This window comes from Erigeron canadensis, chromosome 6 (assembly GCF_010389155.1).
Source record: "Erigeron canadensis isolate Cc75 chromosome 6, C_canadensis_v1, whole genome shotgun sequence".
Lineage (NCBI taxonomy): Eukaryota > Viridiplantae > Streptophyta > Magnoliopsida > Asterales > Asteraceae > Erigeron > Erigeron canadensis.
The window spans coordinates 35,417,395-35,441,562 of NC_057766.1; the positions used below are offsets into that span (position 1 = coordinate 35,417,395).

The 24,168-nt window shown below is 30.8% G+C and overlaps 2 protein-coding genes across 3 annotated transcripts; both read left to right on the top strand.

Moving 5' to 3' along the window:
• Positions 1 to 245: 245 nt before the first annotated feature.
• On the top strand, positions 246 to 3,681 carry LOC122605674 (UDP-xylose transporter 1). Its single transcript, XM_043778626.1, has 9 exons — positions 246 to 319; positions 413 to 464; positions 1,023 to 1,153; positions 1,671 to 1,855; positions 1,980 to 2,047; positions 2,155 to 2,287; positions 2,393 to 2,554; positions 3,100 to 3,372; positions 3,481 to 3,681. The coding sequence occupies exons 3-9, from the start codon at positions 1,033 to 1,035 to the stop codon at positions 3,574 to 3,576; spliced, it is 1,038 nt and encodes a 345-aa protein (XP_043634561.1). The 5' UTR covers positions 246 to 319; positions 413 to 464; positions 1,023 to 1,032; the 3' UTR covers positions 3,577 to 3,681.
• Positions 3,682 to 12,178: 8,497 nt separating this feature from the next.
• Positions 12,179 to 23,651, top strand: LOC122605519 (protein ENHANCED DISEASE RESISTANCE 2-like). Of its 2 annotated transcripts, none has more exons than XM_043778474.1 (20): positions 12,179 to 12,455; positions 19,369 to 19,443; positions 19,536 to 19,589; positions 19,688 to 19,753; positions 19,831 to 19,868; positions 19,995 to 20,125; positions 20,203 to 20,249; positions 20,323 to 20,417; positions 20,542 to 20,637; positions 20,732 to 20,796; positions 20,895 to 20,966; positions 21,045 to 21,191; positions 21,281 to 21,549; positions 21,648 to 21,914; positions 22,111 to 22,212; positions 22,290 to 22,340; positions 22,445 to 22,588; positions 22,739 to 22,831; positions 23,022 to 23,123; positions 23,274 to 23,651. In XM_043778474.1, the coding sequence occupies exons 1-20, from the start codon at positions 12,270 to 12,272 to the stop codon at positions 23,364 to 23,366; spliced, it is 2,193 nt and encodes a 730-aa protein (XP_043634409.1). In that variant the 5' UTR covers positions 12,179 to 12,269; the 3' UTR covers positions 23,367 to 23,651. The 2 variants fall into 2 exon arrangements, with proteins under 2 accessions (XP_043634409.1, XP_043634410.1); XM_043778475.1 differs by lacking the exon at positions 12,179 to 12,455 and adding an exon at positions 18,871 to 18,914.
• The last annotated feature ends 517 nt before the right edge of the window (positions 23,652 to 24,168 follow it).

The following is a 24,168-nucleotide window of genomic DNA, read 5'->3' on the forward strand; positions in this document are numbered from 1 at the left end:
AAAGTTTATACAACAAAGTGTTTTTTTTAATATTTTATTTATGAAATAGTATGTATGTTTGTTGTTTGCGTATATGTAGTCGTGTAGAATAGTAGTAGAAGTTTTGCCTTCAAATGGAAGCAAAACAATATATACAAAAAAAATAATAGAGGGGGAGTTTTAGGTACCAACCGTCGATGATGCAGATGGCAGACAACAAAATATAAACTCCATTCCCTTCCATTCCATATACATTTAACATCCCTCAAGTTCTGGTTCATATCTTTCTTCTAAGTAACCATCAACCGCAGCCCAGCCCGTGACATTCAACTGCCATAAGGTAACCCCCATCACATGTTTGCCTGCTTTAACGGTCTAAATCTTTTCTCTTTTCTTTTTTACATAGCGTTGCGTTTTCAAACATTTTTTGTAGGTGATCTCGACTATATATCTCCAACTGCAGACGAACTGCGAAGCTGGTTAAGGTACGTACGTTTTAAGTTGAGAAAGTTTGGGTTCAAGTAGTAATGTACATTTCCTTTATAGTTAAGCTTGTTTCTCATATTCAGACGTGTACGTGTGGATTTTGTGTCATGATTTTAATTAATGTACCCCCCTACACACAAAAAAAATTAGATAGTGTCAAATTCTCATGGAAATTGCAAGAACTGTTTTAAGTGCATGCTAAAAAGGAATGGTGCCAGTGCCACTTCTTATAATGTCATGAAAGTTTGTTGTGTAATAAATCATGTTGAACATTGGTTACTTGGTTGTTGGATGTTTAAAAAAATTTTATGCTTTCAACAAATGAGTATCTAATTGACTATCCGAAAGCTAGAACTTATAGGTTCCCAATTTTTTATGGCCCGTTTGCATATGTATATGTAGATTGCCCGTTTTTGAAATAAGTCTATTGTTAAGATTCGTTTAAGGCTTAAGCTCTAGCGCAGCCAGTTATTAAAAATTAATTTACGACTTCAAAATGTTTAATCTACCCTTTTGTTAACATGTTTCTAAATCTTGCTATTTTTTGGTAATGGAAGGTAAAAGAAGATGGGAGAATTGACAGGGTACCAGTTGGGGGTTCTTGGTGCATTGTTTCTATCTGTTGCATCATCAGTCTCAATTGTTATCTGCAACAAAGCCTTGATGAGCAATCTTGGTTTTCCTTTTGGTAAACATTTTAATATCTCTTTTTATCTGTTTACTTGTAAGCCAAGTTTCAATTTTCTATTATTGTCATCTTATTTGGTTAAAATGGATCCATAAAATTATTATTCCTCTTAATCAATACTTGATGGTTAGGCCATCATTGTCATTGAGAACAACTTAATCATATCCTTTCTTTCATCTTACTTTTGTTAATGTTTAATTCTTTGTTTGATACAAGATTTCCATTTAACTTAGTAATAAATTTGCACAACTTTTGTTTGTATATTGTATGGATACCATTTCAATCGATAAACAGGCTCTTGGTTAATCGCTAAGCATAAGTTAGTCATGCTTAATATTTACCATTTTTCTTATCATATATGATGTAAGGATGAATGAAAATGTAATTATGCCTCATTTTTATGACGTGAGAAGATGATACACACAAAACTCAATTAATAACGAAAAGTAGTTATGCAAATAATGGTTTATGAGTGTTCATGCTAAAGTATGTTTTTGTTTTCTTTTTTCTTATGAAGCTACAACATTGACAAGTTGGCACCTGTTGGTAACATATGCTACACTTCATGTGGCGCACCGTTTTAATTTCTTTGAGAACAAAAGCATTGATATGAAGACCGTGATCCTATTTGGTATTCTAAATGGTGTTTCTATCGGTTTTCTTAACTTGAGCCTTGGCTTTAACTCCATTGGCTTTTATCAGGTAATTACAGTTATAGTCTGGTTGACCCGTGCCTGTACACACATTAGAGTTTCTTTTGGAGTTGCATGTTTACGCTTAAAGAAAACTTAAATTTAACCTGTTATCTTGGATGATTGTTTTACAGATGACCAAACTAGCAATCATCCCTTTCACCGTTCTCTTAGAAACTCTTTTCTTGAAAAAACAGTTCAGGTAAATGGACATTTTCCAGTATTATTAGACGTTAGTACCTTTATTGACTTTGGTATTTCTCGGCAAACAAATTAAAATCTTTATTTCTGATCCTTAACCAATTGCAGCCAGAAAATAAAGTTATCTCTTTTCCTCCTACTTGTTGGAGTTGGCATTGCATCAGTGACAGATCTGCAGCTCAATTTTCTTGGAACAGTTCTCTCACTTTTAGCTATCGCCACCACCTGTGTTGGTCAAATTGTATCCTCCCGCTTAGTTGTTTCTACTTCATTTGAGTCAATTGCTAGATATTGAAGTAATTTGTTATAATCTCGGAACATTTCTTAACGAAGTATTGAACTTCAGCTTACAAACACAATTCAAAAGAGACTAAATGTATCATCAACTCAACTGCTGTACCAATCAGCCCCGTATCAAGCAGCCATTCTGTTCGTCACAGGCCCTTTGGTAGATCAGTACCTCACCAAGCAAAATGTTTTTGCTTTCAAATATTCGCCTCTTGTTTTGGTATTTCTCCATTACCCATTTTGCTTTGTTCTCAAATTTTGTAGAGGTGGCCTTTTCAATCATTCACAAATGAGGGAATGGATTTGGGTTATATTTTCCCAAAAAAAGGGTCAAGGGGGAAGATTGAAAAATAGGTTAAAAGGAAATGGGTCATAAGGGTCAAACAGGTGAACTAGGTTGAAAGTCAGTCAAATTTTACTTTTTAATGCATAGAACATGCTAAACCCATTACCAGAGAATTTATATTGTCATTGAAAACTTACTAAGTTACTAACTACTTGTAATAAGAACTACATGCATTGTTGGACAAAAAGTGTTACGGGGCAACTTAACCCAACCAATACCAAAGATTACTTATTTTGGCATGTTACCCAACCCATCCATTTAGCCACCTCTAGTAAACTTATAGCACCATACTTGCTCTTTCAAACCATGGAAGAAATTAGGATAAGTTTGGCGGTAAGATGAGTGGTTTCCCTATATTTATCTCTATTCAGATGATCGTGTATGCATACTTAACTTGAGATATATTGACAATGTGGCAGGGATTCATAATACTATCGTGTGTAATTGCGGTTTCTGTGAACTTTAGTACATTTTTAGTGATTGGGAAAACATCACCAGTTACATACCAAGTCCTAGGACATCTAAAGACATGTCTTGTTCTTGCATTTGGGTATACTTTGCTACATGATCCGTTCACACAGAGGAACATCATTGGAATACTTGTTGCCATTGTCGGAATGGGCTTGTATTCTTACTTTTGTACATATGAAAACAAAAAGAAACAAATGGTTGACCTCTCTCCAAATTCTCAGGTACCCTTATATCTCTCTTTCTCTCTGGTAAAAATTATTGAACGATTACGCGAACAAATGTAATGTTCCATAACATATTTGGTTGATATATGTTTTTTTCTTATGCAGATTAAAGATAAAGATAGTAACACACCCCTTTTGGGACATCAAGATAAAGAAAATCATTTTGAGGTGAAGAAAGCAACCAAAGACTCCCTTGTTTAAGCTAAAGTGACTTGTAGGTTTTTTAAATGTGTTTATTTCCTTTCCTTTCATCATGTATGCAATTCAATTGAGTATAATGAAATTTTGATTCTTTTTTTTTTTTAATATCTTGAAAGATACTCATTTGACTTGATTTAGGGCCTGTTCTTTCGTAAATGGCTTCCTATATTAGACTTGTTCCAAAATTACAAACTTGAATACATAAAATGATGTTATATAGTGTAATACACTATATAATAAGAAAAAAAAATGAGTATGAGACTATTATACACTCAACTTAGGTGAAAAAACCATTCACATATTAATTTTTTAATATTTTTAATAAATGTTAGAGCTCCATGTTTTTTATGGTTTAAAAAATGACATGTAAGAGATTTTTCATTCAATTTATATGCCCAAGAGTTTCATGTACTCTTCCCAATATGCATACTTCACTGTCTTCCCAATAATGTGCATACTTCACTGTCTTTAAAAAAAAATATATCGATTTTTATAGTTTCCGTTCTCAAGCTTTGCATTGTGCCAACTTTTCTTTTGATTGACTATGACTTTTTATTTTGCTTAATCTAAGCGTTTTCTTTTCTTTTTTTTGAACGGGCATAAAAGCTTTTTCTTTTCTACTTCAGTCTTAGTTTTCATTTTTATTGATCTATATCATCATACATAAAATCATTTCTAAAATATATTGTATTTATTTAATTTATATATCTACCAATCTATCAATAATTAAACAACCCCTCAAAATCTTTTTTGAAAAAGTGACAACCCTTGGATGAAAAAGAACTTTAAATTCTAACTTTTGGATTCCTTTGCTAACATCACTATCCTTTTTTAGATTACTAATTAAAATACTAATAATGTTAAATATATTTAAACTAATATCTACTAATCATTCCGTAATACTAAATAGTAAGTGTTGATTCTTTTTATTTCTATGGTTAGATTACTAAATATAATAAATTACTAACCAAAGATTTATGTGTAAAATACTGTGTGTAATCAGATTTTGATATAATTTAGAAAGTCTTAGTTTTTAAAATTTATATTTTACTTTTATTTAATATAATATAATATGTTTTTGGTCTGTTATATTTTTTTTTGCGTATGTAAGATCTTAGATATCTATAGTCTAATTTTAGTGAGAAAATAAAATCATAATTGTAAGGCATGTTTATTTTTAGAATTTTGTGTGCGAATATGAATACCACTTCTAAATATTAAGAGGTGGTATATCTGAAATCGATTCGTTTTTATAAAAACATATGGATACATATAAAACATCTAAATATTGTTTATAACGATAAGTTAATAATTAATTTATTAATTTAAAAAGTATGTACGTAGGACCTTTATTTTTTTGAAAAACAAATTACAAAAACAAGTTTTAAGAGACATTTTTTTTCCATTTAGATTAAACATGGTCAAAAATACGAGAAGATAATGCCCCAACCTTTAAGTTTAGTAAAAATATTTCAATATGAAATCAATATAGATTGAAGTTCAACAAAAAAAAAAAAAAACAAGCGATCATAAAAAAAATTCCCATACAATCTTAAAAGTTGCAATCTTTTAATAGTTATTAACTTGTAGTTTCGTTGCAACCAATATGTATATATCGGAATTTAAAAAATGTTATTATCTTATTATTTTATTTATTAGGGTTTAATTTTGTCCATCAAATTATGACTCAATAAATTATAAATTTTATTAATTTATGGAATATTAACATACATAAGTCTTACTACGTATCTTTCTATAATTGATAAATTTTTTTAATCAAAAATTAAAGTAAATATAACTTTTTTTTGTGAGTCCATGTAATGCTCGAATGTGTCTGGGAGAGTATTAAATAGAGTATTTAAAAACATTTAAAGACATACTTCAAATATACTTTAATAATATAGTGTGGATTATAATTACGAAGATAATATATTATTTGAAAGTTTTATTAATTATTATATTAAATTGTTATGTTTACACACCAAAAATTACTAACTATGTATTATAAAAAATTTAATATTTTTATCCTGCGTATTATGCTGGAAAATAATCTAGTATTTGTATACACAAAGCTGTTTATTATTTTATTATTATTATTATTATTATTAATATGTTCAAATGAGTTCTTATATGTTACTAGCGAATTTACCCGGGTTCAACCCGGGTATTTTAATCAAAATTATAAAAATATAAAATATGCATGTAATTATTAATATATTATAAATCTATATGAAGATGATGAATTGAATAACATAATAATTATAAAAAAAATTTCTTTGTTTGTAATAAAAGATTAGAAACTTTAAATAAGTATTTATTGAGCTATTTTTAATTAAAAATATAATAAATTATTTATGACATCATAATTAAAATAAAGACCCTTTAAAAAAAATGTAGACTTGCCACATCATAATTTTTTTAAAAATACTTTTGAAAGACAATTATCTTTTATTTAGTATAGAGATGTTTGGTTGGATTTTCACCAACGGGGTGCTAGATTGTATGTTCAGTTATTCTAATCTATTTCTTAATGTATCGATGTGATATTCGACCGTCAGGTATGGTTATTTATCTTTTATACTCTCATGTGTTTTCCCTGTTTGGTTAGAGGTTTATATATATATATAAAAGCAGTCTTTTTAGCCTTTGGTAGAGACAAAATTGTTTACATTTCACCTCTTCCATACCTTGATTATGTAATGATTAGGTATTGTTGTTGTAGACAGAAAATTAAAATTTAATTAAATAAATAAAAAGTAAAAGTCAACTGAACGTAGTGATGTCTAAAACCAAAATATGGTAGACACATATGTACCAGGATTATATCGTTTCGATGAAGACAAGTTCTTTAATCCAAACAAAAACGTTGCGTGCAAATTTTCCACAAATTAATTAGTCTTCTTAACATATCCTTTATACCAAATGAATGGAATATGAATATGGATGTATAAAAAATTAGAGGATGAGTGAAGTACAAATTTTTCATGAATAGTGAGTTTGATTTTCTTTAAAATAATCTTTCACGATACAAATTTTTTTTTTTTATAAAACTTTTTGTTTTTAACAAACAAGCAAGCTTAATTCTTTCAACTCCAAATTAGGTACATCATTGGTAATCTTTTTAATGAAAGCTTGGATTCAAAGTGACCTGAGTTTGAGTCTCCAGGTGGTAAGGTTAGCCTATTAATTGTCATGAGTGGACTCTCTAACATGTATCCGGTTAAAACATTATAATTCCCCGTTGTGATATCAGATCCGTACTTATCAAAAAAAAAAATCACCTAATGACATCAAACAAACTATTGGATGAAGAAAATAAAACATAAACAACCTCTTATTAGGATTTCAGGACGTATAATTAGTTAATTACTTGGTCACCTTAATAATTACCAACTTTGTGCACGCATGAGTTTTCAATAAAAGAAAAACTGAATATAGACCCGAGCATTTTCAAATTTATTTCATTTGTCTTTTACCCTTAAATAATACTAGTGCGATTCATCTCGAACCCCTCTTGGGCATATTTCTGTTTATCGAGTAATAGAAAAGTCTAAAGTATATACAGAGTTTCACCATTGTATGATAAGGTGTCCCCCAGATGTCTAAAACTGACCGAGGGTTAAAAAAATACGAGTATGACTTTGTTTGTCTTCCGTCAGAGTGTCACACCAACATAAAAAATTATTATTGTCTGTAAAAAATTATATTTGTCCTAAAGAAACAGATTAAAATATCATCATTGTTGATTGATGACACTTGATTAAAATAAAAATAAAATTAAAGAAAAACAAATAAGCAAAATATACATGTAATGACATGTGTCATTTTTGCGATTAGCAAAAAGGATATGAAGAATTATATTTTGTAACAGTTAGAATCGATTTTAAGGAACACCAGACCATAAAATGGACCAGCCCAAGACTCACTGATTTGTCTTTCTAAAATATCTAACCCAAAACCTATAGATGCATTTTTCAATCGAGTTATTTGAAAAAAAAAAAATATCAAAAAATGAAAGCCAAATTGTGTAATTTAATTTGGTGTGGACAATAAATGAAAGAAATTTATGGGTTAGACAGGAAGTTGGTCGTTGATTGTTGCATCTTGTTTCCTCTTTTCCGCAATAAACATTGAATACGATACGGAAGCATCTTAGTTACGAATTAATTAATGTTGTTCCACACATAACTTTATGTTGAAATATAATCATGTTAAATAAATGCATTTTTGGAAATTATTTATGCTTACAGGGTCACTTAAAATGACACGTAAACTCTATATAAATAATTAATATATTAATTGTAATATATTGATTATGATCACGAAATAATTAATAAACAAAAATTAAAAAATTAAATATATGTTTATTAATTAATAAAGAGGATTAAAGTATAATTTAGAAAATAAGAAGTTTCCTAATTACACTAAAAGAGAGGGGGGCGGGGGGGCGAAATTCTTAGAGGGTTTCCTAATCCTCATCTAATTTGGTCACTAAGTTAGAAACCTTTCTAATTAATCCCTATAAATAGAGGTTAAATTTAAAGGGTTTATTTATTCATTCAAGTCATTGATTTGAAAACCCTAAGTCTCCTCTCTTTCTCTCTTTTCAGTCGACATCAACAAACAAAAAGGGTTTTGGGTTTTGCTTATTTCGACATTAAGGGTATTGCACAACGGGTTTGTGAGTTCGTGATCTGAAACTTGCTTATTTCGACATTAAGGGTATTGCACAACGGGTTTGTGAGTTCGTGATCTGAAACTAACATACATCGTAGGGGTGTTAAGTGTGCGATCGTATAAGGGTTTTATTTTAAACCCTAAATAATAATAATCATAGTATTATTAGAAGCTTACGCTAAAAGGTACATATCCGATTCTTACTTTGTTAATTAATATTATTGCATATACGTTTTTTTCTGCTGCGTACTCGTATTTGTTATATGGTTTATATGCATGAATCCTAACACTTTCTTACAAAATGATGTTAGTGTAACTTGTCGATAAATCCCTCGTTTTATTCACATTTATTGAGTTTGATTCCGTAGAATGACAATTTGTACGGTTTTTCCTCTAAAATGTTTGCACATTTCTCGAACCATATGGGAAGAGCAGAATTTGGCAAGGTCTCACCCTTCATCCTTGATTTCTTGTATGCTGAGGTGTTCCCTGATATCGTTACTCAACAGACCATTCCAAAAATGCTTAAATGCATTTTAGTACTTTCAACTTGGTTGACTAGGTGGTCTATTTTCCTAAATTATTAAAGGTGTAATATAGACATATAATATCCTAGACTTGATTAACAAGGTCTTTTAGTACCCTGATTCCCTAATTAATTTTTTAAAGATATAATATCAATAATTACTAATTTAAGTTATGGTGTTAAAATATACATTGATATTTTAAAAATTATATTTTCAAGTTTAAATTCATAATTTTTCAAATAATTAAATGCTAAACTAATTTAACAAAAAATATAGGGGTAAACTTTGTCCCCAAAACTTAAACTTGGGTATACTTAAATCGAACCCCTATAAAGAGACTTCCTATCTCCTTTCCAAAAGTATGAGAAATATTCAATATTAATGTTAAGTGGATACTGCAAAGATAGTCGGGGAACTTTAAGGAATACCGACAAAAGGCCAAAAGGGAACAAGGGTAGTAAATGTAGTATGAATATTTCCGACTTTAAAAATATGTGATTTTTACCACCATAATTTTTTTTCAAGTAGTATAAATAAGCATGCGGCATATTAAAACACCGAGTATACCTGATTGGCTGATTGAATCATTCATGTATATAAAAAGAGATTGCTCGTACTATATTGTTGAAAGGTAAACATTTGTTTTTATTTTATTCTTTTATTTCTTTAAATGCAAAAACATTTTAGAGCAATAGGATCTATCAATTGATCTTTAAAAGATTAGTGAATGCACACTACTTAAATCTTTAATGTATGTAGTTTTATACAGTAGTTGATATTTCTTAGGGTATTATATGGCGCAATATCTTGTTAAGTGAGTTAGGGTCAAACGTTTTATTATTTGAAACAATGGCAATACAATACAAACACAAATTGTTAAAATCAAAGCCCATTAAAAAAACAGAATTAGGGGGGAAATCAGAAAAAAAAAAGGACACCAGTACAATTATTGAAATGAAGCATCAACATCAAAATTAACCATCGAAAAAGTAATAAAACCAAGGAACAACATTTTAGGAGAACAAAAATATTTAAGGCAAAGACTAATAGCGAAATTCGAAACTAAAAGTTTATGACTATATGGTCAAACCTCTGAAATTAGTTAATTGTAACAATTTAAACTGACTTATTCATCACATTAAAAATAATATAATTACCACAAAACATTGTTAATTTGTTATTCTTTAGTGTCAAATGCAAGGCTGCAGAAGTCGCTAGACGTTTTTAGGTTAGTCATCAACTGAAGAGTTGGGAGTACTCAAATAAATGTAAAAACAATTTGTTAGAAAGAAAAAAAATAGAATATTTTTAATTTTATTTCATTTTATTACTTTTTTTTTCTTGACCAGTTTTTTTTAACTGAATTATAATTATTATTATCTTTCTTCGTTTTTAAGACTCGAAAATGTAACGTAGGGCTCTTGAGTAGTGAAATTTTTAAAATTATAAAACGGACATCATAAAAGAAATGGTGATACCCATATGGCCATATGTATCAAAAACATCTCTTTAATTTTCAATTTTCTTACATTTGAATTCCTAAAAGTAAGAATTCGAGTTCTTCATTCAACATTTCTCTTCATTCATCACCATAACAATTGATCCCAACTGACCAATTGTAATTGGGATTGGGTTTGTTAAAATTGTATCTGGTCTCAACATTTCCCTGATTCATATAGAAATCGTATGTTATATGTAAATTCCTAAATTCACTCCAATATATGGAAGGGTGGATTTAAAACTGCATGTACCAACATTTTATAGACCAATAACTTTAATCACTATGTATATATAGGTATCAAAGATACTCTACTAGAATAATTTTCACAAAAGTTAAATTTTAGTGGCCATAACTTTAACTTTTCTTTTTTTAAAAAAAAAAAAAAATTAAATAAAAATAAAAGTAAATAAATAATTAAAATAATATGATTAAAATAATAATGAGACAATAGATAGTGTTCGAAGTGATTGCAACTTCTTAGCCATTTATATATGGTGAATATCCAAGAACATGTTATGGGGCTTTTTATCCTTATCAATTTGTCATAACTCAACTCTTATTAAATGTTTTGATAAATCACGATTATTTGATTCAAGCGGTCCACCGATCGGCTATACGGGTCCAAACTAACTAGTTTCAAGCATATCATGCATTCATGCTCGAAATTAATAGCCGATAATATACTCGTATTATGTTTATTACTTATAGACGGATGAGGTCATGTTCACCAATTTTCAGAGTCTTTTGATTTAAATGTATGCATTTTAAGTAGACTATAATGTATCTATTGCCGAATCCTTCTTTGACAACCCAAGGTAGTATAAGAAATGGCTTGAAATCTCTTGTAAACAAACTCAAGACGTTAACCACTAAATCAATTTGAAGGTGGTTGAAGAAATTAAAGTTGTTATTACAGAACTTTCACTATATATATTCATGTCACATGAAACAAATTTTTTATAATGATGTAGTGTAGGAGATTTTAGTTGTTAGAAAAGCTTGAATGGCTTGAGATCATATGAATATTCATGTGGTCATACAAATTTAAAAAGTTAAAGTGATTTCTTTTGATATAGAGTTGTAAAGGTCATTTCAATTCCATACAATTAATTTGTTCACCTTTGCAAAGAAAAAGTATACAACAGCTTTTAGGATCTTGTTGTGATCATTATAGAAATCACATGAACTTTGCTGCTCATTTTAATTCAAATTGCAATTAGACATCAAGTTGTAACAAGCCACATGTATAGAACTTCGTATAAACAGCCAACATAATAGATTATTCGGTTGAAGTTATTTGGTAATTAAAGATGACAATAATTATTTTTTCTTGATGAGGTTATTCAAAAAATTAAATATAAATTTTTTACTAAGATGTATGCGATATAAACAGGATATCCGTTGACTGACTTTCTCGAATTGCTTTCCTGACCACTTTATTTAAGAAACTTTTTAAATATGAAAGTCTAAACTTAAAATGTACGTCTTGTGCCCTCTAACTACCAAAGCTATGTGTATGTATTTCTCTCGTCAAGAGAAATTACACATTGGGTTAGATATAGAGGTATATATATATATATATATATATGGGGCAGGATATTTTCAAAAATATTACTATTACCATGCATTATTGAAAAACATTAGAAAGCTAGCTAGGCTATATAGATAGATAGGAAAAACCGACTGCAGTCTATATACAAATCCAAACAACCTTTTCATTCATGTCCATGGAGAATGGGCCCATGATCCAGTCACTAATTGCTTCCCGCTCACAAGTTATATCACCCCTATCTTGGACCCCGCGGGGGTTCACTCGATCGATCATGCAACTTAACCACCCCATATATATATTTATTTCATTTCATTTCTTCTTATTGTACTACTCCTATATGTCTTTTCATTTTCTATCTATCTATCTATATCTTAATTTGTATGAGATATTGAGATATATAGATAAAAATTAAGGAGTAGGTGCAACTAACTGATTGATGAAAATGGGTGATAATGATGAAGCAAGTATTACGATGGAAGGTTGGTTGTATACCATTCGGTCTAATACAAATAGTATCGCCGGTTTCAAATGTTATTCAAGAAAGCTTTATTACGTTCTTGATCAACAACATCGTTTTATGAGTTTCAAATCATCATCCATCTCCCTTTCCTACAACAACAAGGTAATTAATAAACTCTAGCTTCTTTTTTATAATAATTATGTCCTATATATAATCATTCTCTTCTTCCCCCTATGGAGAAACACGTACTACAATAATGATCTTAACTGTTGCTAAGTTAAAATTAAAGACGGAAATTTAAGGTTATGCTAATCATATTTACTTTCTAGATTAATTAGTTTTAAAAACCATTTAATTAGAGCATCCTAAACAACTTGGTACGTAAAACTACACTATGAAAAAATATGTTATATCTGCATCACACACTAAATTCGTTCTTTTACTTTAATAACCATAACAAAAATTAGATTCCGTGACATGATAGATTATTCAAAAAATAAAAGCAAAATCCGACTTCACCTTCCCTTCCCTGCCATATTAAACCACTTTGAAGAAGCATGCCGAAAACCAGGCCAAGCCACTCAATGGTCCATGTTTATGGGTCGATATAGGCCAGGTGCATTTTTGATTTTTCTTAAAGTCAATACATTTTATAAGAAAAACAAACAAAAAAAATCACAAAATGTATATTAAAAAAAAATAAAAAAAATCATGTGATTCATGCATATTCCCGCACGACCCTAATTTCTCCCGGAGGCGGTACGAACGGGGAGTGTTGGATATTTTAGTGTAATTGAGTTTAACTTGTTTGATCAGTAACGTCATAATAATACATCATTTAGGATTGGAGGTACGGAGTGCATGCCTATTTGAAATAATTATGACCTTACCCCTAAGGTACGGGGGTCCGGGGGCAGCGCCCCTGGGAGCGGGGTCCAAGGGGCAGAGCCCCTGGCTGGGGTTGAGCTTGAGGGACCAGATATGGGAATTCGAAATTCCTAGCAATAACTGCCAAGGCAGTTTCTTGTTGATAAAAAGAAATCCCGTAACACATTTTGATTATTTTTCGTTTTTCTTTCTGGTTCTTCTCTCAAACTCATACACACAAAACGTTTTTAATCTTTGATTGTATCCGCTTGAACAGTTTGGGTGAACCGTCAAATTGATTCAATCTGAAAGCGATTACGTGCCTTCAAAAATGGATTATATCCAGTTATTTTGTTTGTTATCTCAAATTTAGGGGATAATGCCCACCCTAAACTTTTTATACCCGACACACACACAAGGATAGTATGGTATCAAAGACACTTAATATGATTTGTGCCGTTCAAAAAAAAAAGATTTGTTTCTTTTACCAACTTACCGTATAAGTAGCTAGTTTTGATTTTTTTCTTCTCACGAAATGTTCTTGGTACTGCCTCTGATTTCGCCACTATATCAACTAACTTGAGCTGCAAAGTGCAAACTTTATCCTTAACTATATTGCATATCCATGATCATCTACATCATATCCTATGGATTTCGGTTTGGTTATAAAGATGGAGTATTAATTAAAAGATAGGCGTTTACGTCAAAATTTTTTTAACAAATATGGAAAACACAAGTCATCAATAAAATTAGAAAAAAAGCAATAAAACGAAGTGTTAAAAAGAAAAACTCTAACAGCTATATAAAACCCCAAATGATTGGTGTTTCATTCGATAAACTATCGTACATAAGTTTTCATTACACCTATTCCTGTTCTCATTTTTTTTAACAGAGGAATACCCGTACCATCTAGTGGTAGCGGTGACGAGATGATAACGGTGAAGGTAGAGGTGGTGGCGACTGATTGACGCAACTAGTAGTGTAGGTTATTTATTATAAAATGAGTAATGTAGCTACTTTTAAAATTAAAGGGTATATATATAAATTAATTTCAATTCAATAACATTATGGATAATGTTATTATTATTATTATTATTTTAACTCCGAGTCTCTGATAATGTTATAGGTAGTGTTGCGTGTTAGTTATATTAGTACAACACTACGTGTGTGTTTGAAAACTAGTTTATAAACTCAAACTTATTATGTTTGTTTGGCTAAATAAATTTTTTAAAGCTTATGATTTTTATAAGATCCCAATCACTACAAATCATATTGCATTTGTTCACATTTTTAGGTGAGTGTGAACAAATTAAAAATTTTGTCACGCTTTTTAGTGTGTAGAAATATATTGAATTAAAAGTGTGTGGAAATTTCTCCACACTAAAAAGTGTGTAGAAATAAAAGTAAACACTTTTTAGTGTAAACTTTCATAATTATTTTGTCACACTCCATTTGTCCACGGTAACTATGAGGTGTGACAAAATAACTATGAAAGTTCACACTAAAAAGTGTGAACTTTTATTTATACACACTTTTTAGTGTAGAGAAATTTCCATACACTTTTAATTCAATATATTTCTACACACTAAAAAGCGTGACAAAATTTTTAATTTGTTCACACTCACCTAAAAGTGTAAACAAATGCAATATTGTTTGTAGTGAGTTAAACTAGAAACAGTTTGAAGGAGTTCCATATTTCATACTCCATGTACACCATAATTGGTGTATAAGTGGTCACCTAAGGGGCAATGGTGTAGTTGGCCAGTTTGTTCGGTTTTTTTTTTGGGCAAGCATCGGTTCTTTGGCTTTTTAATAAAATATGTATCGACAAGCATTGACAAGTTTGATCGGCTATATATATCGGCCACATTTAGCCGATCCTTGTAAACGTTGGGAACGTGCTATGTGACCGTTTTTTTTTTGTTCTTGTGCCAAAAACCCTTTCACCGGAAACCTAATATTATCATTTGGGGGTTTTTGATTTTGAGGCTAATACTTTGGTTTTCTTGGCTTCTATTGCCGGAATCCATGCCGGAAAAACTTGTCGATGCTCCTAACGTGCAATACCCTTATTCCGATGAGATCTGAAACCCTTTTTTGGGGTTTCCGGTGGCCGTCGGCCAGAAATGTTCACTTTTTACGGCCAAATAGTTGTTTGGCTTTGGCAAGGGTGCAATTGACACATTTCATTGACTCTTTGGCTACTTTTCCGGTGACCCTTTTTTTGGAGTTTCTGGCTTAATCGGTTTTCCGGTGACTCATTTTTGGGGTTTCTAGTTTAATGGGTTGGTACATGTGATCAAGTGGCTCCTTTTGGGGTTTCTGGTGGTGGTGCTTCGGTTTTCCGGTGACTCCTTTTGGGGTTTCCTGTTTATACGGTTTTCCAGCGAGTTTTTTTTGTGTGTTTTCCGGTTAACTGTTGCTGCTTATGCTTGATTATATGTATATTTATCTTATTTACATTGCCGTTAATTACATGTTTGTGATTAGCTTGGTAGTGTTAACTTAGCGGTAGCGTTGCCGAATTTTTCCCTGATAGTGTTGTCGTCTTTTGTTCCATTAAAACAATAGGTAGCCGGAAAAGTAGTATTGTGTCGATGATGATATCGTTGAACAATTAGGTTGTCGGTGTTACGTTAGATGGGCGATGATGATACAAAATGTTTGTAAAAATGGGACTCAGATGATCCAGGGGTAAAATGACGGGGTAAATATTCTGGTTGGCAGACATGGCGTCTTCGATTTTTGGATTCCCTACTCCCAAATTCTGAGCCCAAGTATATATATATATATATATTTTATATTAAAAAATGGCGACTTTTATATATTTTCCGACAACCTTGTCACTTTTATATATTTTCCGGTCACTTTTATATATTTTTCAATATTGGCACTTTGGTAAGTTTTGATTAGTTTTGTTGCACTGCACTACACCACCACTTCTGGGTCGGTTTTGGCAAAATCTGGCTAGCTTTTTTTGAAAACACATGACAATTTCTTATTGGCTAAAAAAAACAAAAAACCAACCAAAGAGTCAAGCATCATCTCTACACTCTTGCCTCTAAGTCCCTAACCACATCCTATACGCCACGTAGACATATATTTGACGTTCGCCTAAACATTGTAGGCCAAATATAGTCTTATATATAGTTATAGTTATATATATATACTAGATATTTTACCCCGCGCGATGCGCGACTAGTTAAAAAGGTTATTTTATGTATTAATAAATAGCTATTCTATAGGCTTATTATGTTGAAATTGATTATGTTATAGTTAATGGTTAATTCCTTTATTACTCTGGTCATCTATTGTCTTTTCTGACATGTCGATATCACAGTCACTAAACCTACTATAGTGATTACACACCAACATTTAACTTAATATATTTTGATATCATCAACAAATCAAATGTAAATCGATAATGTAGCATGATATCTATATATTCATCAAACGAAATAATATATACAAAGTAAAAAAACTAAACATGACAAAAATTTAGTCATATAAAATACACATAAATACAATACGAATAAGTAAAAAACTAATAAGATAAATAAGAGAAAATCATTATAGTTTTTGTTTTCAGTTATGCTGAAAAGATGGAGAAAAAGCCTTATGTAGTGATGGGAAAAAATAAACCTAAACACAATTAGGAAATAAAGTATTTTATCTCCAACAATCAAGAAATTCATTCGTAAAACTCAAAATAACTACTATTATCATTATAAAATAGACATTTTTTGTGGCTAGAATAACCAATTTTGGTTAAGGTTTCCGCCAAGAGAACGAAGAAGAAATAACAAAATTATTTGGTCTTGTATAACCTAATAATATTTTTAAATAAATTTTAAAATTTGATATAGTCTTCAAAGTTGTATATATTTTAATAAATAATATTATTTATGTCAAATATCATTGCCAAATTAATAGATGTATTTGACGTCTTCGTATATCTTGATATGGGTTTTGAGTTTTTTTTATAATTTTGTGTATATAGTTTTGATTTAATATTTTATATTATATTTAATAAAATAAATTACATTGGTTTGAGAATAAATAGAGGTTATAAGATAAATATTATAAAAAAAGTATGTAGATGCCACGTAGGATACAATCATATGTGGCAATGTTTAAAGCTAGCTTTAGGTTGAAAGAAGGGTTTAAAAGGCTAGAATTTTTGCTGTTTTAATATATATATATAGATTGGTATACGGCAGAAGAATAACTTTATAAATTAAAAACCAATTAAAAAATACTTCATGATTATGATAACTTAACAACGAAGAAAATTGTGAAACATAATATATGTATAAATAGATTATTAAGAATAACTTTATAAATTAAAAACCAATTGAAAAATACTTCATGATTATGATAAATTAACAACGAAGAAAACTGTGAAACATAATATACATTATGTATAGATAGATTATTATAAAGGGCTATGTAATTTGAGGTGTACGTGTTGAACGTAATATATATAGTTCGATTATGAAGTGTATATAGTAAATAGAAAATGAAAAAGAAAAAGAAAAAGAAAGAAAAGGTAACAAAATATCATGGATTATGAGTCATGAATTATGAAGTGTTTATAATTAAAATAAAAAAGTTAAAAAATGTCATGCAAGGTTAGTCGTGATTTTTTATATATGTTTGATTTATATAAATATAAATTTTATATATATATATATATATGCTTTTTCTATATGCCATATTTAAAATATGTGTATAATTATATTATATTATTTAATGAAAATCTATTAGTGTGAAAAAAATATGGAGGTGCCAAGTAGGATAAATCCTATGTGACATGTTTAGAGATAATTTTAATTTGAGGTGGATGACTTTAAAAAGTCAAGATAACTATTGTTTTATTACGTATATAGATATAGATATAGATATATGTAACTTATACATGTTTGGTATATTGTATGACTGGCCTTTTATAAAATCCAAATTAATCATACCTTTACAACTTCTACTTTAACTTTAATACCTTAAACCCATAAAAGTAGTCTTTGGGACCACGAAAATGAAAGTTGTCCGTAGTGCACATGCTATAGGGACATCGGGTCGTAATTTCCTTTGAATATTATATTTATTTGGAAACCCAAACCCAAACTATGAAACTAACACGTCTTGGCTTTGTAGGTGTTACGTGTGAAAATTTTCGTAATGTGACTTTTAATATGTTGGTATGTCTATCTCTAAATAATAGAAGTTTTACCAAAGTAATTAAATATATTACTTTATACCTACAACATTATATACGCAATTAATTAAGATGGAAAACTCCGGTTGAATTTAAAGTAGTAAGTAAACAAGTCCATTCTTTTTTTTTAAAAGCCAGCAATAGATAAATGGTTAACATCTTCACGCGGATGTGCTTACGCTGTTTGACTTCTGACAATGTCAGAAAAGGTTTGCTCCACATGTGTTAGATGAATATAATATTACGAAGGCCCCTTCACTACATTTGCATGTCGCGAGATCCGAACCTGAGATCAGAAAGAAACCTTATTGTGCAAAACCCTCTGACCACTAGGCTAACATCTCAATTAAGATGAAATATTATACTATAATACTATATATAATATATCTTGCAAAAATTCATTGTGTGCGGACCAATTTGATTAAAAATCACCAGTTCAAATACGGAGATATGTCATTTTGTCTTTAGGTTTGGTATTGGGGTGTTAGGCCAGTGGTCAGGGGTTTTCCACAATGTGTTTTCCTCCTAGGGGGTCTCAGGTTCGAATCCTGCCACATGTAAATGTGGTGAGGCGCCTTAACAATGTTATCCTCATCTAACACTTGGGAGCAAACCCTTTAGGGCCAGGAGTCAAATTGGCGTGGACGCATCATATCTGCGTGGAGGGTTTTAGCCATTTATGCTTTACTACCTTTCAAAAATAAAAACGATCTTTAAACATATAGCGGTTTTTCTCAGTAACAATGTTGTTTACACTTACATAACATACAATATATATTTTTTGATTTAACAGATTCAAGAAGTTTATATATGAATGGTCCATTTCTTCAAAACAGATTTAGATTGATGCTTTAGATATGTTTATAAACACTAAATAATTAAGGAGCTCATGTTTACTGCTATGATTCCATGCTACATTATATTATACATACATAAAAAATAAAAACAAAAACAATAAGCATTTGGTTACTCATATATATATATATATATCAGGATCCAGTTAGAAGTGCAGTTGTGGACTCTAGCATTCATGTAATCGATAATGGGAGGAAATGTATTCGAGGAAAGGTATAGAATACGTACTTCATGAGGAATCATTATCATGTTTATATATTTTGCTAAAGATCGATGATTTGTTTTACAACTTCTTATTCGATCAGGTCTTCTTTGTTTTCACCCTCTGTGACACCTCAAACTATGATGTTCATGTGAAGGTACTACATAATCCTTTTACGTACACCAATTAAAGCAATATTAACTACCAAATTGCATACAATATGTTAAATTAATAATTACATCATTTATTCTGTAGTTAGGGGCAAGAAATCCAGAAGAAGCTGCAAAGTGGATCAAATCGTTCCAAGAATTATCTCAAAAGGTGCATTCTTCTTAACACGAAAACTGCTATCAATTTCTATGACTGATGGCTAACGTACGTGTTTTAATAAAATGCAGGTATATGAAAAACCAGGAAATATTACAGATTTGTTTAGGTATGAAAAACTGTAGCTGCCTTATTTCTGATCCATAATATCTTTTATGTTTTTACTTGATAATAAATTTGTACTAATGATAATATGATTGACGATACGTATTAAGTAGTTTATTGTGATGTGCAGTTCTAAGTTTTCTAGCAGAGTGTGTGATAAAAAAGATGTCGATGGAATTCTCTCTTTAGCCTCGATCATGGATCCCAAAACTAGTGAAATTAATGAGCCATCATACTGGACAATCTTTGATTGTCACAACGGTAATCATCAAGCTCACGATATTGTTTCCTTTTTTAAAGTCAGAGTTCCATACTTAAAATTTTGTTCCTTGTTTCAGGTCTCAGACTATTTAAGCAAGCAAACGATCAAGAAAGTCACAATAAGGTTGGTATCATGCTTAATTGAAACCAAAAATTAGGTTGCCTTCAAGGTTATACGTGCATCTTTTGTGTTGTAGATAAACCATCATGCATTAGCAGCTGTTAGCGTGATAGAAGAAAGTCCAGATGTTGTTTTCCAGACGCTTATGTCTCTTGGTGCTTCAAGATCACAGTAAGGATAAACCATTGCTCCTAAATATGACTCATCCGATTTTTTGGTGATCTAAACCAATATGTGAAGAAAAGTTAGATTCTTATAGATATAATGATTTATCACCATGCTTAATTTATTGTAGATGGGACTTTTGTTTTCAGAAGGGTAGCGTGATTGAAACCATAGATATCCACACCGATATTATTCACAAGCAATTAAATCGTGATTGGTTGCCTTGGTACGAATCACTCATTATATTATATATGCTTCCTCAATATGAGTCCATAGACCTCACGAATGTTATTGTTACATCAATCTTATTATTTTTGCAGGTGTATGAAACGAAGGGACTTACTATTGCATCGCTATTGGAGGAGGGAAGAGAATGGAACATATAGTAGGAAAATCTTTGTTTCAACATCTCGATTTTTAGATAATTCATGTTCAAGTTCTATAAACTTAGAAATGAAAATCATCTTATATGTTTATTTGCAGTTATATTCTATCATTCTGTACCTCACAACAAATGCCCACCAAAGAAGGGCTTTGTTCGTGCTCGGGTTAAATGTAAGTTATGATGGGAATTTCCAATTACATGTTCCATTATCAAAGATGAAGTTATGGTATGACCTGGTACTTTTACAGGTGGAGGCTATGTGATATCTCCTGGGAATCAGTATAAACAATCAGTTGTAAGACACGTGCTTGCAATCGATTGGAAATCTTGGAGACCTTATCTACAAAAATCTTCTTCTCAATGTCTCACAATTCGCATGCTTGAGAGACTGTCAGGTTGCCATTTTTACCCAAGAACCATATTTACATTTTTGTTTTGGTTTCACTTCCATTTCTATATACTGAATCATTGTATGTTTTTGTAGCTTTGAGAGAACTTTTCAAAACAAACTTGGCCGATTACTTATTGCCTGAATTCTCTTCACGGAAGCTGGAGAAAGTTAGTTCCTTAAGCAAGCTAAATGAAAATACAGAGCAGTTAGTGAGTGGATTGGCTCAAGATCCTTCAGATCACATAGACCTCATGGAAATTGATGATCAGTCGGATGAATTTTTTGATTTCTCAGAACCTTTGTTTGCTGATGGATCAGAAGATGATTGGGCTGCTAAAAATGGTTATGAAATCCTTTCTCAGGTTGGGTAATTGATGTTTGTTTAATGCAGTTTTTGTTCTTATCACTTTGAGCTTTACCATATGAGTTTACCAATTCCTTATTCCCATTTTTTTCACAGGATTTATGTGATGTTAATACTATATCAAAAAACAAGAATGATTTTGTATGTGAATTGAGCCTAGATACTAGATCAGTAACTGCTGCAGTGCAGAGAAAAGGTTGTACAGACATGGAGAAAATTGTGCGGGACGAATGTCTCTCATATAACTACATGATCACTCTTCCAAAAGATGAAGCAGCTGGTATTCTCCCTAATAGTTGGTCAGCACCCAAACCGTCTGTTTTTCAAATTCGGGGAGAAACCTTTTTGGAGGACCGTAAGAAGGTGAACTTTCATTATTATGTTTTTCAGACATTATTCAGACTAATATTTACTCAAATATACACATTGTCATTATTAAAAGGTAATTAACACTAAAGAAAATTATTCATATTTTTTTTAACTATGTAGTGTGTGTTGAATGTTGTTATTTTCATGAGGTGTGTATAGTTATTCATTTTCTTTATATTGGAACTTTCAGATTCCTGCAGAGAGTACGTTGTTGCAAACTGTTGCAGTTGACTGGCTGAAATCCAACAAGAGAGAAGATCACCTTGCTAGTCGACCTGGGAACATCGTTCAAGTTGGTCTCTCTTGTTTTTACACAACAAGTTCTCATATGACTTCAAATCGATAACATTTAAAACATTCATTCTGCAGAAATATGCAGCTGATGGTCGCCCAGAATTCTTCATTATTGCTAACTTTCAGGTAACAATGTTTGTTTTAATAAGCATATACAAGAAGAGTCAAAAAGGTTGTAGCAGTCCATACTGAAGTTATTTACGAGTACAATAATTCTTATGATATATCAGGTCCCAGGTTCGACAACTTATAATCTTGCTTTCTACTATACGACATGTACCCCAATCAAAGATGTACCTTTGTTAGAGAGATTTATAGAAGGAGACGATGCATTTAGAAATTCAAGATTAAAGATCATCCCTAATGTAGCTGAGGTGAGTAGACTTCATTTGTAAATATCTTTCTTAGATGTAGTTTTAAGTTTGAGTCTAAATTTATGCTTAAAATATCAAGTTTCTTAATTAGTACTGTATGATGAAACAATCAACTTTGTGATGTGTTTCATGTGCAAATTCCTTTTACAGGGTCCATGGGTTCTTAAGCAAACTATTCGCATACCCACTTTGATTGGTAATATGCTTACAATCAACTACATTCGTGGGGCAAACTATTTGGAGGTAAATAGCTAAACAACTTAACTTTGGCTTCTATGTGGTCCGAAATATTGGTACTTGTATATTTTATTGGTATAACATTATTTTTCCTGTATATATATCACACAAAAAATCAGCAACATAATGTTTTGGTAATATTAAAGCATCACCTTGAGTTATGTTTTTACGGAATTGAATCTGACCGTTGTTATAGATGGACATTGATGTTGGTTCATCAGCAGCTGCAAGGTTGATAGCTGGCAAGACTTTCAGTTGCTTTACTAGTTTGATAATCGAAGTAGCATTTGTAATACAGGTACATAAACTTCTAAGTAAATCTATGAAAATCGCCACTAATATATGCATCACTCGCTTGTGTTTCCTATATATAGAATGATATAAAGTTTTAGTAAAGGTTTATGCTGGTCAGTCTCTAAGGTAGTAATTATTTATGCAACTTGTGTAGGCAAACACACGTGATGAGCTTCCAGAGCATCTACTTGGAGCATGTCGTATGAGCTATCTAGATGTCTCTAAAGCTGTTTGGGCAAATCCATGATCAAAAAACATACAAGTTCATTAGTCCGGAACCCATATGGTGTGTTGACAATATTGTAACATCATGTACAATTTCGTTGGATCAAGTTTCAAAATAGAAAACTGATCACAAGAAGCTATAATTAACCTTTTTCCATAATGAACTTAATATTGATGTTTATGTAACAGTGGGTTGCTTGTAGAAAGTATGTGTACACAGCTTCTCGGACACAATTGTTCCGACGATTTTAGCTGAAGAAGACAATATATGTTTGTGACTTGTGAGGGTGTATTTCTTTTGCATTTATATGACTTTGCGTCCTATGTTTCCTAAAAACATCCAGATTCCATTCCATTGATAGTTCAAAGTTAACATCCCAAGTGATTTAACTGAAGGAACTCCATTTGGGGTATAATTTATTAATCTTTCCCTTTCTTTTAATCATTTAACAATTACCACTTTACTTTGCATATATTCATGTCTACATCAAGTTGGGTGGGTAAATCATTCATACACTACACGCATACATACATACATACAAGAGTAGAATGAAGGTTGGTCACTTCACTTGGTTGGTTGGTAAATCATTCACACAAACATACATTCATTCATGAGTAGAACGTGTTGTGTGTGCCAGAAAGACAAGAAAAAATAAAAATCTTGATACATCATAGGGATTTTGAAAATCAATTTAATATTCAAAGTGTTTAGCTTTTGAAAGTTTCAATTTGTTTTGTGGGTAAAAGCTAAAAAGCATTACCACGTCAAAAAGTAACAAATTTCCTTTCATTTATTATTAGAAAAATTAAAATAAAAAGAAGTT

Coding starts and splice junctions, on each gene's coding strand:
- LOC122605519 (XM_043778474.1), top strand. CDS start 12,270: ATGAAAATGGGTGATAATGATGAAGCAAGTATTACGATGGAAGGTTGG. Junction 20,126..20,202: donor AATCTTTGATTGTCACAACG/GTAATCATCAAG, acceptor TCCTTGTTTCAG/GTCTCAGACTATTTAAGCAA. Junction 20,638..20,731: donor AATCGTGATTGGTTGCCTTG/GTACGAATCACT, acceptor TTATTTTTGCAG/GTGTATGAAACGAAGGGACT.
- LOC122605674 (XM_043778626.1), top strand. CDS start 1,033: ATGGGAGAATTGACAGGGTACCAGTTGGGGGTTCTTGGTGCATTGTTT. Junction 2,288..2,392: donor CCACCTGTGTTGGTCAAATT/GTATCCTCCCGC, acceptor ATTGAACTTCAG/CTTACAAACACAATTCAAAA. Junction 3,373..3,480: donor ACCTCTCTCCAAATTCTCAG/GTACCCTTATAT, acceptor TTTCTTATGCAG/ATTAAAGATAAAGATAGTAA.